Source organism: Thermobia domestica, chromosome 16 (genome assembly GCF_964235325.1).
Source record: "Thermobia domestica chromosome 16, izTheDome1.hap1.1, whole genome shotgun sequence".
NCBI classification, from domain to species: Eukaryota; Metazoa; Arthropoda; class Insecta; order Zygentoma; family Lepismatidae; genus Thermobia; species Thermobia domestica.
Genome location: NC_137469.1, coordinates 28,190,119 through 28,206,249, shown reverse-complemented (window position 1 = coordinate 28,206,249; position 16,131 = coordinate 28,190,119). Strand labels below are relative to the sequence as shown.

Genomic DNA, 16,131 nt, shown 5'->3' with positions numbered 1-16,131 from the left:
TTATATGTTTTCAAATTACTGTTTTCTTCTATATAATATTTGTTTTAATATTCTTCAGGGTAGTATATGTTTTCAATAGAAAAACAATCAGAATATTTGACAGAAACACGCGAAAACATCACTCTAGAAGACGAAAATAACTCATCAAATTTAACTATTAAAACTAAATCAGGAACCCAAAATGCAATAATCGATACAGGGAGCACAATTTCAATATGGCCGTTAGAATCCGTGCCACCCGGAACAGATTTAATTCCATTCCAAACAGTAGTGAAATAATTCCAGGAAGAAATATTTGTTTAAAGCAAATAGCACTAATAACATTTAAATTAGAACAAGCAACATTCAGTCATTGTTTTCAGTCATGTTTATCACAACAAGTTTTCTTTTAGTGATTTTACACTGTACAGTGTTCAGTGTGTTTTACAGTGTCTTTTACAATATTTTCAAGTGTAGCAGTGTTACAGTGCAACTAACTTCCATTCATGACAAATGTATTTTTATTTCACAAAATCTTGTAGATTATTTTATTCCAGTGTGGGGAGTGTAAGGATCCCCACATCACAGCCAAAACACATGCATAACGGCACGTGCCATTATTTACAAAAACAGACGATACACTAAAGAGGAAGAGACGAAGAAAACCGAAAGCAGACGGACCACACGAAAGGATCCGAAGGAGGACGAGCCACCCGAAGAGGATAAATAAAAGAGGGACCACGGAGGGACCTGGCATCAGTGGACTACTGATCACAATACCCTGGAGGCTGCTATGAAGCGAAGGAGTTCTCCTAACCACAACTAAACCGTGGAGGCTGCTATGAAGCAAAGGGGTTCACCTTAAACTTTACCGTACCTCGTGAAGGCTGTTATGAGCTAAGTTATCCTAGAAACGTATCCTTAAATAACATTGGAGACTGCAATGAAGCGAAGAGATTACCCGTAAAGAACATTATAACCTACAAACCATGGCCATTATAGAGACTTTGTTATACGAACTTTTGTAGACACAAAAGAATTAATTTTATAATAAAATTGGTGAAGGGATAAATCTCGGTCCATTATTGACTCTACCCATACAAAAATCAATATACTCCTATATTTATATCTATATGTATCTATCTATATATATTCATTTATTTATTAAAAGCTAAATAAAATCTTTAGTTTTACGATCTATGTAAGGTATCCTCCTCCTCTCCCCCAAGTGCTTAGTCGTAATTTCTCTAAAATTACCGTTCCCCCAGGGGACCGTCTCGGGTGGCACAGTCATTGGGCACCAAAACGAGCCTCTAAAAGTAAATTTTATAACGTGTTTTCTGTTTACTTTTTTGTTTATATTCTTGTAAAGAAGCGTCAATTACATAATCTTTTTTTCCATTTCACCATGGGAAAAGGGAGTTTCATAGTACTAGGGGAACTGCATCGATAAATGAAGACACGGCATGGAGGGGAAGTTGGTATTGTTTATAGCCATGTTCTTTATGAGCTTTCCCCATGGTAGAATGACTCTTGATGTTATTGATATAACAAAACAAGTTACAATATAGCAGTATTTGTCACCATTAGTAGTATTCAATAAATGCTGTTCGATATTATTTCTGTTCGTACATACCGATACATAAATAGTAATAATAAAAACACGATGTAATTGATATCATATGTATATTTTTGAGTACTAATATACCTATATCATGTATTTGAATATTATTTTTTCTTTCTGAAAAATGGGTTTAAAATATTAAATATCACTGTAATAAAATGTGAAATATAGGCTACGACTAGGAGTCGCGCCAAAATGTCACTTTGCCTGGGTCAAAAGTTTGTCTTGGTTCGTCCCTGCATTCCCCCTCCCCAAACATAAAGGTAGTAGAGCATACAGAAGGTGGTTGTAACAAAACCAAGAGCACTTACCTTCTATTTAATTTTATTCCAATTAACGGCTTTATCATCATTATCGAACAAGTATCATTATGTTCGATTCTACCGTTTCCAATGAAAAATTACGTTCTCTTAAAAGAAATCATCTTTTAGACCAAAAGTACTCTCTAAAACCCGTCTCCTGTGAGCGCCCCTAGTTTCGCATTATACCCTGTAAGCTAAAGAAGACAGATGGTTAAATGCAAATGAATGGTTATGAAAGAAATGGTGGAATGAGAATGTAAAAGGAAATAGTAGTATCCGAAAAGAAACCCACTGACATAATGTGTCTACTAGAAATTAACATAGCATAGGATCGAATTAAGAGGCTTCTGCACACGGGAGAGCGTTCTATTACTCAGCCACCTTTTCCTTTTATTTCTTGTAAGGTAAATGTAGGTATATACGCCAGTGCAGCTAAATACGCCAAGTGTTCAATACTGGGACGTTTCCGAGCAAAATCTGCTTCCAATATGTGCGATTTGACGAGTACTCCGGGAGACAGCGCTTAGACCGCCACGCCGTGCAGTGTTGTTTGCTTCGGGAAAGTTCCGTGGAAGGACGTTATTATTTCAATGTAGGTAAGAATCCGTTATTAGTATCGTGCTAACTGAGAACATTACCGAATATTTACATCAATGTACGCCTTATTTCGTGTCTGTCTAAGAACACTTTGTTTTGTAAGTGTAATTTCAGTATTTGTGATTCCATGGTTACTAAATCAATACCAAGCATGATGCAGCGAAATACGCCAGGGCTTGTGCAGGACTGACTTCAGAAGACAAAGATCTTTTCATTTGTACATCATGTTCCACGTAATATCGGTGTTTTTTTTTTTTTTTTGGTCACAGTACAGTGACAGTGTTTGTTTATCTTCTTATGAACTAAAACTTTTCAGTTTGGAACTTCATTTCAACTTTGGACATTATCATTTTAATATTTTATTTTTTATCTTCATCTTGCACTTTGATTATTCTATTTTTTGCTTCAGTAATGTTGTGTAGTAATATTTGAGTTCGTATAGTACAGACGATGGAAGAAGTTGCAATATTTATTGCAGGTTTCTAGTAGTATCCTAGATTTGGCGTAATTACCTGCACGTGTTGGTAAATACGCTACTTTGTAACACTTTTTTCTTTTGCCTTGAGCACAAAATAGAAGTGAGTCGCATCATTGCCACATTTTTCTCTACACGCGGAAAAAGACTACTCTGCAACTCATATGTTTGTTCTTTGTGTTTCATGAAAATTAACGCCCTAAATATTCCAACATCCTTAACATGGCGTATTTACCGGCACCTACCTTAATAAATATGTTATCATAATAATAAAATATATTGAATAAGAAGTGATTACATAACATGTATCAACTAAATATTTATTAAAGAATCTTTTATGTTTGCAGATGGACATATTCGGTTATTCACTTCTCTACCTATATACTTGCTTTTTCAAGTTTGTTCACTGTCCATACATGTGATATTTGGAAGGTTAATAATCAGGTTCAAATCGACTGTCAAGCCTCTAGTAATGGCACAAACTGGCTAACAGGTTCAGGTTAGTTTTGTTAAAAATTTCAGACTAGTTTCTATCTTGAAAATTGAATTTGAATATGATGTTTTAGCGTTTGAAAATGCGACTGGTATGTTGTAAATTGGAATAACAAATTAAAGAAGTACATATATGCAAAAGGCATCCGTTATCAGTGCGTAAAGAATGGGTGTGGCCAAAATTTTCTAAAATCCGAATTCCGGCAAAATTTGTTTTCCGAAATCGAAAATATCACTTTCCGGATTTCGAAAAATTTGATATTCGGAAAAACTCCGGAATTTTTCTGAATTCTGGAATTTTCTAAATTCCGAGATTTTTCTAAAGTTCGGAATTTTTCATTGTAGAATTTTTCCGAAATTCGGAAATTTTCTGTATTCCAGAATTTTTAAAATTCCGGATTTTTTGCGAAATGCGGAAATTTTCTGAATTCCAAAATTTTCTGATTCCGGTTTTTTTTACCGAAATCCGTAACTTTTCTGAATTCCGGAATTTTTTCGAACCCAGAATTTTCTAAGTTTCGGATTTTTTCCGATTTTATTTTACAGATTCCAGAAGTAAAAATTTCGGAATTGGCTATCCCTTGTAAAAAGTATCTGTGTCATTATTAGGAAAGACATACAACCATCAGCTAATTAATTGCATGTTTTCCTATATAAACAGTATATAAGTAAATAACAATTTTCACCAGCAAATTATCAATTATTATTCTTGATAACGAATGACTTTGTTTTTAGCACCACTAAAATTTTTTTGTCGATTTTCTTTTAAATTACGCATTGAAATTTACCCTGTAATAACACTCGCTCCTAGTAGACAACCATACACATGGCAACACTGCTGCAGGAGTCCGTTAATGGGTTTAACCATTGATTACTTGGTTGAAGTAAATTCCTAGCATACATGGAATGATTTTTTTTTTTTTTTTTTGAAAATATGTAAATCTTAAATGTTTTGAAGCTTAACCCTACAGTGCATAGTGGGACAGATATGGGTTATAGTGGTAAATAATTTGTGCTTTCCTACATGACGGTATGTAGTTGCTAATGCATGTTGAACCAGATTGGGAACGTTCGAAGCTAGTTTTAATTCCATAGTTTCCGCATAAATGGCACTATTAACCGTAAAAGTACTTCCGTTGCTCATTTTTGTTTTCTCTTGCAAAACTATTTTTTTTTTCACAGAAAGTAAAGAAATCATGCATTGTAGGGTTAAGTATTAGCATTACTCACATACTGAGATTATATCTATCTATCTATCTATCTATCTATCTATCTATCTATCTATCTATCTATCTATCTATATATATATATATATGTAGTTTTATTTGTTTATATATTTGTCAATCTATATAGATTGTTTTAGATATATATTGTTTTATTTGTCTTCAGCATATGGTTCGAGGATTACGCCATGGGAGGTACCAGTGTTATCAACGTATTATGTGACTGCCTTGATTGTTAGGAAGGTAGAGGGTAATTTTTACGCACACAATAAAGTTGAAATGATTTTTGTAATCATAGTGTCCATTTTTGGTAAGTACACCAAATGAATATAGTCTTGTTTAGTTTATAAAAGGAATAAGAAACAAGTTATGTCTGTTTATATGTGGGCAGACAAATTGAAGAATCAACACGACATCCATATATATATATATATATATATAAACTTATACATATACATAAACTTATACATATACATAAACTTATACATATACATAAACTTATACATACATAACACGTTCAGAAAAAAATCACCAGAACACTTTGAGAAATAAATGCTCACAAGAAAACATGAGAAAAATTCATAGATCAAGCATAAATGTTTCATTTCGGAGTTATGGTCTACTGAAAATTGGTCGGAACGATTAAAAAATAGGGTAATCTCAGAAACTAAATGTCGAATAGAAGAGCATAGTGGATATTTTGAGCTTAGAATCCATTAATGCACTATCAAATGTGGAATGTGAGATAGTTTTTAGTTTAAGGTTTTTATAAGTTTATATTTCGTTTTTATACAATCTCATCAATTTCCTTCTATACTTCATTGCTAATTATGTATGCGATCTTGATCTAACATTTCGTTCCCGATTTATGATGATGTACTTTATCATTCTGACCAACTCTCGGCTATGGGTCCGATGTCGGGCATTTGTGCATCTGTGCAGCGGAAGTGTCCGTTTCAGAAGCTCAGAGAATAAGAAAGAACTTACACCTACCGGTATATACTCTAAGATGTCTATTCAGAAATAATAATTAATATACTATCTCTATATTTTAGATTTATGATCTAATTACATTACTCTTCTTAGAAAGTAAACGACAAACGTAGATTGACGTTTTTGGTAGGCAAAAGATACAAGATGATTGATAACCCAATTTTCAACCCTCATCGATATACACAGTAACGTTTGTACCGGGTTATTTGAAGCTTAAAAGACAGCTACAAAGTTTCAGTACTATTCTGTAACGTAACTGTATCATGTGTGCATCGTGAATTCGGAAATGAAGAGGTTTGGGGAAGGTCGAATCGTTGTAGACCAATTTTCTCAGAAGTTTACTATCTAGTTTTTTAAAGCGAAAATGGATACATTATAGGATCAATTAATACAAGGAGTGATCCGAAAGTCAGGTTACAAAAACTTCAATGAAACGCGTATATATTGTTTCACACAACCCATACAACTAACAGATAGTATGTACATTAGTTTTTTTTTTTTTTTTTTTTTTTTTTTTAACAGTCCCCATATCGGTTGAGACACTTATCGAATCTTGGGATAAGTTTCAAGATTCTTCCTTATAATAATCCTGTCATCATCCTGGAACACATCGGGAACAAAGTCTCCAGTACTGTAGAATATCGTGCACAATATGACGAATGCTTTTGAACAACATTCTTTATTCTGCCATCAGATACCGTCAGAGGCGGACTGGGAGTACAAGGACCCACCTGGAGAATGATACTTAAGGGCCTTGATGAGTACCGAGTTGGTCGGGAGTCAGGACTGCCCTTTTAGGAATGAACCCTTAGCTGGAGACTTGGATGGCTAACCCCCCGCCGCCGTGTATGCGTATCTATAGCCAAGTATTATTTTGCTTGCTTTATTTTCTACAGTCTGAAAACCTTTGCAATGAATCGTACACGTCCCTTCAAAGCAGCGACTGTTTATACTGAAAGAAATCTGAATATGGTACAATTCTATCTTTGAAGATTGTGAGGAATTTAATTTACATGAATGGTACATGCAAATGAGTGAATAAACTATAATAAACTTAATTTTATCGCGTAACATAGTGGTCTATCTTTGTAGATTTGTTTACATGATATATAATGAAGAACATTGAGTAACTATCCAATTATGGAGGCGAGAAACAAGAAATTAACATTTTGAAAACACAGAAATTTAGAGAACGGTTTTAAAACATTTTTGAAAAAATGAAATGAAATGAAATCTGTGAGTTTTACGTCTCACGTATATGCCGGCTACGCTAAAGGAGACGGTGATGATGAGTAATGAATGAAATGGTGGAAGGAAAGTGGGAGGAAACGGGAGAACCCCGAGAAAGCCCACGCACACGGTGTTTGTCCACCACAAAGTTCACTTGGCGGGGGCTGGGATCGAACCCGGGACCCCAAGCACCAGAGGTGAACGCTCTACCAGTGAGCCACCGCGGCCCCAGAAAACATTTTTGACAAAGCACGCTGAGTTTGATAAATAATTTCTTGTTTACTTCTTAAACACTAATTAAATTGGAACATTTAGCATTACAGCCAAAAAAATTTTCTACTAACGGCAGTTAGGAATCACCCTCTCAAAATCAAGAAAGAAAAACGGAACGAACAGCACGAACTTTTTGATGTAAAAATTCGCACACCTATTGACAACAGAGGTGATAACGCATTTGTCAGTCATATTTCATGCTTTTTGCAATTCTTATAAAATATGTGAGTAACGAAGTTCATTTATCAAACCAACTTTTACAGCAGCATTTTTCTAAAGACAGAAGATTTCCCAATCTCGTCGATAATTTCATCATTAGAGATTTTTTTGCAGAACTTCCCTTTCGATGGCCATAAGCATAAATGATTCTAGAATATGATTTGACAAAGACGAACGCGTACGAGTTTTAATTAACTTAAGATAACTGAATGCTCGCTCACACGATACTTGAGTAACTGAGAGAGTTATCAAATATTTGTGTGCAGTAAACAGTGTTCGGAAAGTGGAAACATGCATGTTATACCTTAGTAGGAATCTGTAGCAACACAAGTAACACTGCTTACACAGATGATTTTCGTTGCACATCTTATAAGACTGGCCTTCTGAAAAAGAGGCAATGCATTCCTCAGGTTCACTTTCGCCCTCCGAGGCAGTGTATCTTAGTAGGACTCTCGCATTCTGCAACATCTACGTCGGGTTGTATGTCAGTACAGTCTTCACTATTTGCTTTATCACAGTAGTCTGCCAGTTTTTTCCGGAGTTTTTTTTTTTTTTTTTTTTTTTTTAATTTTAGCAAAATTCAACAATTCAGATTTCAAATTTTCATGCTCAACTAAACGTTTTCAGCTATCTCCTGCAAAGCACATTCTGGAACACTCATTTAGTAAATCAGTAAATCGGCGAGGATCAAGACAAGCAGCATCAAAGATTAATTTTTTGTTGTTTGTAAATCTATCATTTACTCTACCCTGGATTTGCATCCCAATGCCAACACTCCCGCAATATTCACAAATGGGCCCCTGTCAATACTCGTGCACTATTGTTAGGTATACCGAATTAGAAACAACATCTTGCTATCCCCCTTCCTCTTTATCGACTCGAACTTTTTAAAAACTATGATTGCATCAGCAATGGAGACCCAATTTTTGGAAACAAGTAAAAAAAGTAAGCTAAAAAATCATAAGTTAAAAATTAAAGATTTGCAAGAAAGGAGTGGTGCGTTTCCATTGGAGTCAACTATTTCCCGTGTACTTTATATATACGATAAACGAAAATTGTCTCAATCTAATGCCCTGTTAATTCCCACAGCTTTGTAATGTCTTTTTTACTCTTGGATAAGAACATGGGGAATATTCCATAAAAATTCTCCTACAGTAAGGAAACCGTTTCAGACATGGAGTTGGAAACGCAAGCTGTGGCGTTGGAAATAACCGGGTTCCCTGAGCACAGAGGTGATGCTAGAAATCGGTCCCGTGGCTTGAAACCCAAGAATTCGAGCCCCACATGTTTGGTCTCACGTCCCTTCTCTTCGATATCAAATATATTGCGCTGTACCTTATTGACATAAAGCATCAGTATTGTCTTGTAATGTTCGGTTGAATAACATTCAGGCAGTATAATAAGGAAACTTATTTTTTTTTAGCAAAAAGCATTGAGAATATGGCATCGACATTCTTTGGGCTCAATTTCCGGGGCTTCGGGCCTGTTTTCTGACATCACCGGTGTGCTCAGGGTACCATTATTTATCGCTATCACTCGGGTCGAACAATTCCATGTCTAACACGGTCTCCTTACAGTAGGAGAATCAGCTCCTTGCTCTTTATATGTTATCGGATACATAAATTGTAGCCGAGATTACACTTTCGAGTTAATAACTTACATGAGTTTTGAGACTTTTTATTGCCTTATTGATTTTTCAACAAACAAGGCTACGACTTGGGCAGGGGTCCCCTTTCACTAGTGCCCTCCCTTCGCCAGCATTATGAGTCCGTTAGTTATACCACTGGTTACTGTGAACGAGAACGGAGTTTTGAAATAGTCATAACGAACCGAGCAATATCTTAAGTGATTTTGCAGACGGCAGGGCCCACCCGGAAATTTCCGGGTATCCGGGCGGCCCAGTCCGCCTCTGAATACCGTAACATGATCTCTTGTTATCCTGGATCGGCTTCTCCAAGAGCTGTGTTACTCTTTTCGCTCACAGAATTCTAATAACCGAGCCAACTTCTTCGCAAGACCAGTTTTCCAAACGAGTCGTCATTTGTGTTTGCATCCTACTAGTGCCGTAGATGATAGATGGCTGAAACTCTGCACAGTTGCCAACTCCATGTATTAAAATTACCGCACACGACCCGTTCCTCTATAATAGCCGAAACTCCAGAAATATCGCCCTTGTAACCTTAGTTCCTCGTATCAAGAATATAATCAAGCAATATAAAAACCTAGAGGCTTCAGCAATTAATTCATCTTTAAAGGGATATCAAATGCGATCATCCAGTGTAGTAACTCCATGTGTGTTTCATCAAAACTTACGTCGAATAGCCCTCCAGAGCCCCTTCGCTCTCCCGTTCGTACACAACTTATGATGGATACTTGGCTACACATGTTGCACAGAACTGTGAACAGTACTCTACGTAACAAATCAAATCTTGGGAGCGTGTTTAAGCACTGGGGACATTAACTAAGTGAGTCCCACCGTTGAGAGAGGAAGACCAACTGCAGACGCCTCTGTAAGCGCTATCTGTTCATTGAAAAGTAAAAGTTTGTCAGAACACTAAATAAAGCTTGAGTATATCTATCCGATTGTGGTAAAATTGGTACCATAACTTACATTTCTGCCGACCAAACATCCTGCTTATCATTTATTCATCATTGCACGATAGCTTTCTCAAATAATTTATAGTCTTGCTATAATGGAACATCACTATTCGGCAGGTGTCTAAAAACTATAAAATCATTCTGCATAGTATCAACAACACACTGAAACTTATTTATACAGAATACCTGTTTTGTCTTTGTGAAAATGCCATAAATCAAGTCTGTTTTTACCAAGAGAAAACGTCATCGCGTATATCTTATTCTATGTACAAATTTTTGCAACGAATGGAATGACTACCACCATCAAGACTATTACGTTTAAAGATATGTTGGGAAGTCACCAGATTCCAGCTCTATGGATTTCTGCAGGTTTGGTCTCCTGAAAGTAGCTCTTCCTCGGTTGTGTCATCCCTCTCTGGGGGACTGTGAAAGCATTTAAAGAAAAATATCAGGAGAATCCCGTTCCTGGATTTCGTAAAAGCATTCTATAGTGGAAGTCACGGTGCAGGGCAATTGTCAATACATACGGGGTTGCATTGAGGCCAGAGTTAGTGGCGCCATGACTTTTCCTAAGATAATTTCGGGTTCAAATTTGGATACATATATACGATTCAGCCTTCCATATAGCGACACATATAAACTCCAATTAATATGTTAAAACTTATTACAAATAACAATACATAAATTCCTCTCATTAACTAGGTTACGAAATCGCTATCAAATATACTGCTTTCTTAGTGACGGATCTAGGCTGGAGGCGGGGGGCCTAGGCCCCCAGTTCTTTGAACGACAAAAATAATTGAAGCTATTATATTCTATAAAGTTTATAGTAAGCAGTGCCTTTTTTTTTTTTTTTTTTTTTTTTTTTTGAGAATTTTTGAAACATTAGGTATAATAATTTCAGTTGCAGTTTTTCTGTTATGCAATGAGAAAATGATACTTAGGTCCACAATGTCAACGTTCAATCTAACCATAATATTCATCGGGACAGAGTTACGTTTTAAATTTCTGCAGCCTTGCTGCGCCGTGGAAAGTCATCGCCCAGGGCTAGAGTATACGACGGAGCCCCCATACATATATTCTAAGTAATTTTTCCTATCCTTTTTCCTTTTTTCTCCCGAATTTTGCGCCTCGTACTTCGGCGCCCGGGGCCGTAGCACGGTACTGTCTGCAGGACCTATGAAAAATTGTAAACTCATGATATACCTATCATAGTCTGGAGTCTGGCTGCCCAACCCCTCAGTTTTTCCCTTTTAGATCCACCACTGTGCTTTCCTTAATGAAATCAAAGAAAAACTATTACGTAGTAATTCCATAAACCTACCTCCATTTTCAAGCTCAGAAAACAGAAAGATTTATATATTGTTATGTCTGATGAGTTTTTAGTTTCCCATGCATAACATTTTTCTCTTTTGATTATTAATTCATTCCTCAATTTCCCCCCTCTAAAGATATACGTTAATAATTACGAAAATACAAAGATTTGTTCATTCTGAAAGATGAGAGTTGTAAGACAATAGAGCACAAAAACTAATTACATTCAGCTTCTAGCGTAATTATATTAAAATAATTTGATTATGTTATATTTTAGGATATATATTTCACGTAAAATTAGTGGCCGACACGGTTTCAAGTACGTCCAGAGGCGCTAGCCCACTTCAGGTGTACCAAGAACGAATGAAGGAACTCGTGATGTTTTTGACTGAGCAGCATGTGCATACGTCCATTGCAAAGTAAGCAAACAAGTTTAACAAGTTCTGCATATTAATACAGCAATAGACGAAAATCTTTTTTCCTTTTTTCAAAATTTACATTTCACCCTAGCTTTAGGCTTTGCTATTAAGTACTATTTATAATACAGCGATTGTTTTAGCAAATAAAGCAAGATTGTAAAGACGTAAGTAATGAAGTCTTGATTGAATTAAGTTGCTGCAGGATAGGATCTAATTTTTAAGTTTTACGTACTACGGTTATGCCGGCTAGACTAAAGGAGCCGATGGGATCTAATGAGAAACTTTTGCTTTTGCGGCGATAAATCTTATATCTTATAGAAAAGCCCTTAAATATCTGCCAACTTCAAAACTCTTACTTGATAAGATTTTGGCCGTATCGTAATTTTCAAGATACCAAATCTCAAAGTTGACATTATTTTCGCACCAATTAAAAAATGAAATGAAATCTTTAAGTTTTACGTCCCACGTCTGCGGTTAGGCTAAAGAAGACGGTGATAATGACAGATAAATGAAATGGTGGAATGAAGAAAGTGGAAGGAAACGGGAGAACCCCGAAATGAAATGAAATCTTTGAGTTTTACGTTCCACGGTTATGCTGGTTAGGCTAAAGGAGACGGTGAAGATGAGAAATGAATGAAATGGTGGAATGAAGAAAGTGGGAGGAAACGGGAGAACCCCGAGAAAACCCACGCACACGGTGTTTGTCTACCACAAAATTCACTTGGCGGGGGCTGGGATCGAACCCGGGACCCCAAGCACCAGAGGTGAACGCTCTACCACTGAGTCACTGCGGCCCCACGGTAGAACCCCGAGAAAACCCACGAGCACGGTGTTTGTCCACCACAAAGTCCACACCGCGAGCTGAGATGAACCAGGGACCCCAAGCACCGGAGGTGAACGCTCTACCACTGAGCCCCCGCGCCCCCGCACCAATTAAATTACAAGTACTATGCGCGTAGAGGTACGTATGTCACTCTTATGAGTAATTGACTCACTGTTAAGAGTAAATGTATCACTGCTGTGAGTATTTACAGCACTGATAGGAAAGGACTCAGTTACAGTAATCACGGAAGTATGGAAAGATTTGTCACCAAGAACCATAGAGCAAATACGGTAAAAGTTACTGTGCAACTGAAGGAACAATATATTATCATAATTAAAAAGTTTCAGTTATAGCAATCACAAAGATGGAAAAGAATTTTCTTTAAGGGCCATAGAGAGAATACGGCAAAAAGTACTGAGAGACTGATCCTAAACTTCGACGATCGGGTTGCAATTTCGAAACTGCTGATCACCGCCAACAATACTTAAACGCGACGTATTGGAAACGCGTAATATGATCCGATGAATCATCTTTTACATTTTCAACTATGGTTATGTATCGCTGACGCCTATATGCTTCGAACTATCTCCTCTTTACCGTGAAGCATGGTAGCAGCCCTATGATACTTTTGGCAGCAATTTTCTGATATTCCATAGGCAAATGGCAGAAAACGAAATAGGAGTAAACGAAAATACACGCACATACAGAAAGAGAAAGCTGGGCAACATATTGGAATGTAATATTATGTCTACCTGAAAGTTTCTTTATTATTTATTTTATTTTATTTAAATATTTTCTTACTCGTTATTTCCTTTCCTATCAGATGAAACATATTAGCGAAAGACCTCGCACCAGACAATAACGAAAATGTAGCTAAAAATACTTTCGCTAAATAATTCATCAGATAGAAAGGAAGGTAGTTTTAGAGAAAATGAAATAAAAAATTACCACAGAGTAATACTGTGAAACGTTCAAGTAGTGATCATGTTAAAATCCATAAATATTCTCTAAGGTTATCAATTTCTTCTGTAGTCAAAATGATTTGTTATTAGAAATTGAATATTTGAATTTTCTACACTGAAAAGAATGGAGCCAAAGAGAACTTGTTGGAATACTGATTCTTTGAAGTACAATATATGTCTTCTTCTTAAAAAATAATTTTCACTTATTTAAACATTCCCTCACGGTACTAATTATCTATCGCTGCGAGACAGTGTGATACTTGATATTAATAACCAACGTAATAGAAATACAATACCACTCAGAATCATTCAAGTTTTATCCAAAAATAATTATCAAGTTTCAATCTACGAGGGCTGATCTATAAAGAATGATCATAAGTGAATAAAACATAATTACCTGTACTAATCATCCAAATGCACTATTTCCAACGTTTTTGCCAGTCATCAAAGACATGCTGGAAGCCATTTTTGGACAGATCCTCCAAAATCGCCTCAGCAGCTTTCACCACTGCCCTTGAAGATACGAAACGCCGTGTCCGGAGGTGTTTCTTCAAAGTTGGAGAAAGAAAGAAATCACAAGTGGCCAAATCAGGGGCTATATGCAGGATGGGGTGCACACGGAACGTTGATCTTTGCAACATAGTCAACATAATTTCTGTACTGTTCTTCGCGTGTCACTTCTATGTTGCCTTATGCGAAACTGAAACTACGTATGCTTGAACGGCTGCCAAAGTCACATTCCTGACATCATGTCCTTCAAACTTGCTCGATCTATTCGTCACTTCTCCCATTACACAGAAGTGTTTCGTTTTCTGTACCTTACTGTTGTATTCACCTCATAAACACTGATGATCTGTCTTTATTGATCACCTTATGTGTAATGTGTGGATATAATATCATAATGATTTAACTTACATCTTTGGTAAAGAAGTAGAGAACTATTCAGAATGAGAATGTATGGAAATCACATCCCCTTCTAGCGGTAAGAATTCGTGTCTTTTGTGTACAAACAAGAGGGAAAAAAATCAGTGGCGTATTTAGAAGGGTCCGGGATTAAGCCCCCCGAAATCTTACTTACTATAGTAAAGTATATGAAATATCTTGCAGAATTTTCACAAAGCCCCTCCGAAACAAAATCGTAAATACGCCACTGAAAAAAAAATAGAGAGAGAGAATAACTAGTAAATCGGATTTTTCTAAAAGTTTTGAGAACAACAAATCATAATTTTCAACCTATTAGGATTTTGCAATCTTCAGAAATTACTACGGAAATAAAGGTTTCGAACCAATTTCGTTAAAATGAATTCAAAATAGAACTCTGACCAAATGATTTTAGTTAAAAACACGATGCCATTGTTGGACAACTATAATTTACTTTGATAGAAATAAGCACAGTAGCTGGAGATAAAAGAATATCCAGTTGTTTTCCAATTTGATAATAATGCCAACTGGATTTCAACAATTTTTAGAGTCAATTAAAAAACAAATATCCATCTTCCGCTTCTTTTCCCAAAACTTCAAAATATTTCACCCTATTTTCTAAACTAAGGTTGACGATTTTAGAAAATAATGTTAAAATCGTCAGCAGCAATATTGAAGTAATTATGTTTTTATTTACACTAACAGAATACCTGTTCTTCACACGGGGAGAATAGTTTCATTTTGGACATAAAGGGGTGAATTTGGATTTATATGGCATCGGAAGTGTCACTATTCATCTGAGCGACATCGAAAACTATAGATTCGACACTAATATCGGTCATTTTCAATAATTTTTTAAATATCTCCCCTTCCACTTACCTTAAGTAGCGTTGTCAAAGTGAAATGATAAAAAACACTCCAGGCCCGAACTTCATCTATGTTGAAAATTTGACCGAGATCGGTCTGTAATGAGATAGGACTAGTTACATCTCTTAAGAACAGATTTTTTTTAATTTTTATTTTTTTCTTTTCTTTTTTTCTTTTTTTTCTTTTTTTCTTTTTTTTTACGGGAAGAGAACTTACCTACAGTTCTAGTTCTTGTACACATGAACTAGTACATTAGATAACATTTCTTCCCTTAGTTTGAAACAGTGAGAACTAAATTTTTACCGATCTGATTTCCCCTCAAGATTCGCTACTAGGTAAGATTGTTATTACTGTTTTTACATTCTCAGTGCGTATAAAGAATGCTGAGCTCAATGCTATACTTACTTGCATTGCATGGTAACATCAGAGATTGTAGTACAAATATTAATAACACAAATGTTAAATTTACTGCAATAGGTAGCAATGTCCGGATTTTGTGTTATTTAAAAGTATATTCACATTACCTATTTTTTAATTCCTCTTGTTTATAGATATTACATAAGGTATTTCGAAAGCATGTGGATGTCTAAGCGTGGGCATGTTGTGAATAATGTTCTGAAGAAATTCCCTCCAAGTCTCGAGGAAGACCTTAAGTTTCATCTTTATGAACCGGCACTTCGAAGAGTAAATAATCATTCATCATCTGTCGTATACCTTTAAAAATACAGATCAGTAGAAATAATAAAATGTTTGTATTTTGCAGTGTTAGCAATCATCTCAAAGCATTTTAATTTGTAGTGGCTAGTATGTAGTGACGTAG

At 35.9% G+C, this 16,131-nt stretch overlaps 1 protein-coding gene across 1 annotated transcript in view; it reads left to right on the top strand.

Annotated features, from left to right (window-relative positions):
* The window catches only part of LOC145672437 (uncharacterized), a 273,840-nt gene that overhangs the window by 186,535 nt on the left and 71,174 nt on the right, over positions 1-16,131 (top strand). Inside the window, exons 21-24 of the mRNA XM_081741594.1 lie at positions 3,325-3,476; positions 4,859-5,002; positions 11,597-11,738; positions 15,863-15,995. Coding sequence (XP_081597720.1) covers positions 3,325-3,476; positions 4,859-5,002; positions 11,597-11,738; positions 15,863-15,995 — 571 coding nt within the window. The remainder of the gene's footprint in view (positions 1-3,324; positions 3,477-4,858; positions 5,003-11,596; positions 11,739-15,862; positions 15,996-16,131) is intronic.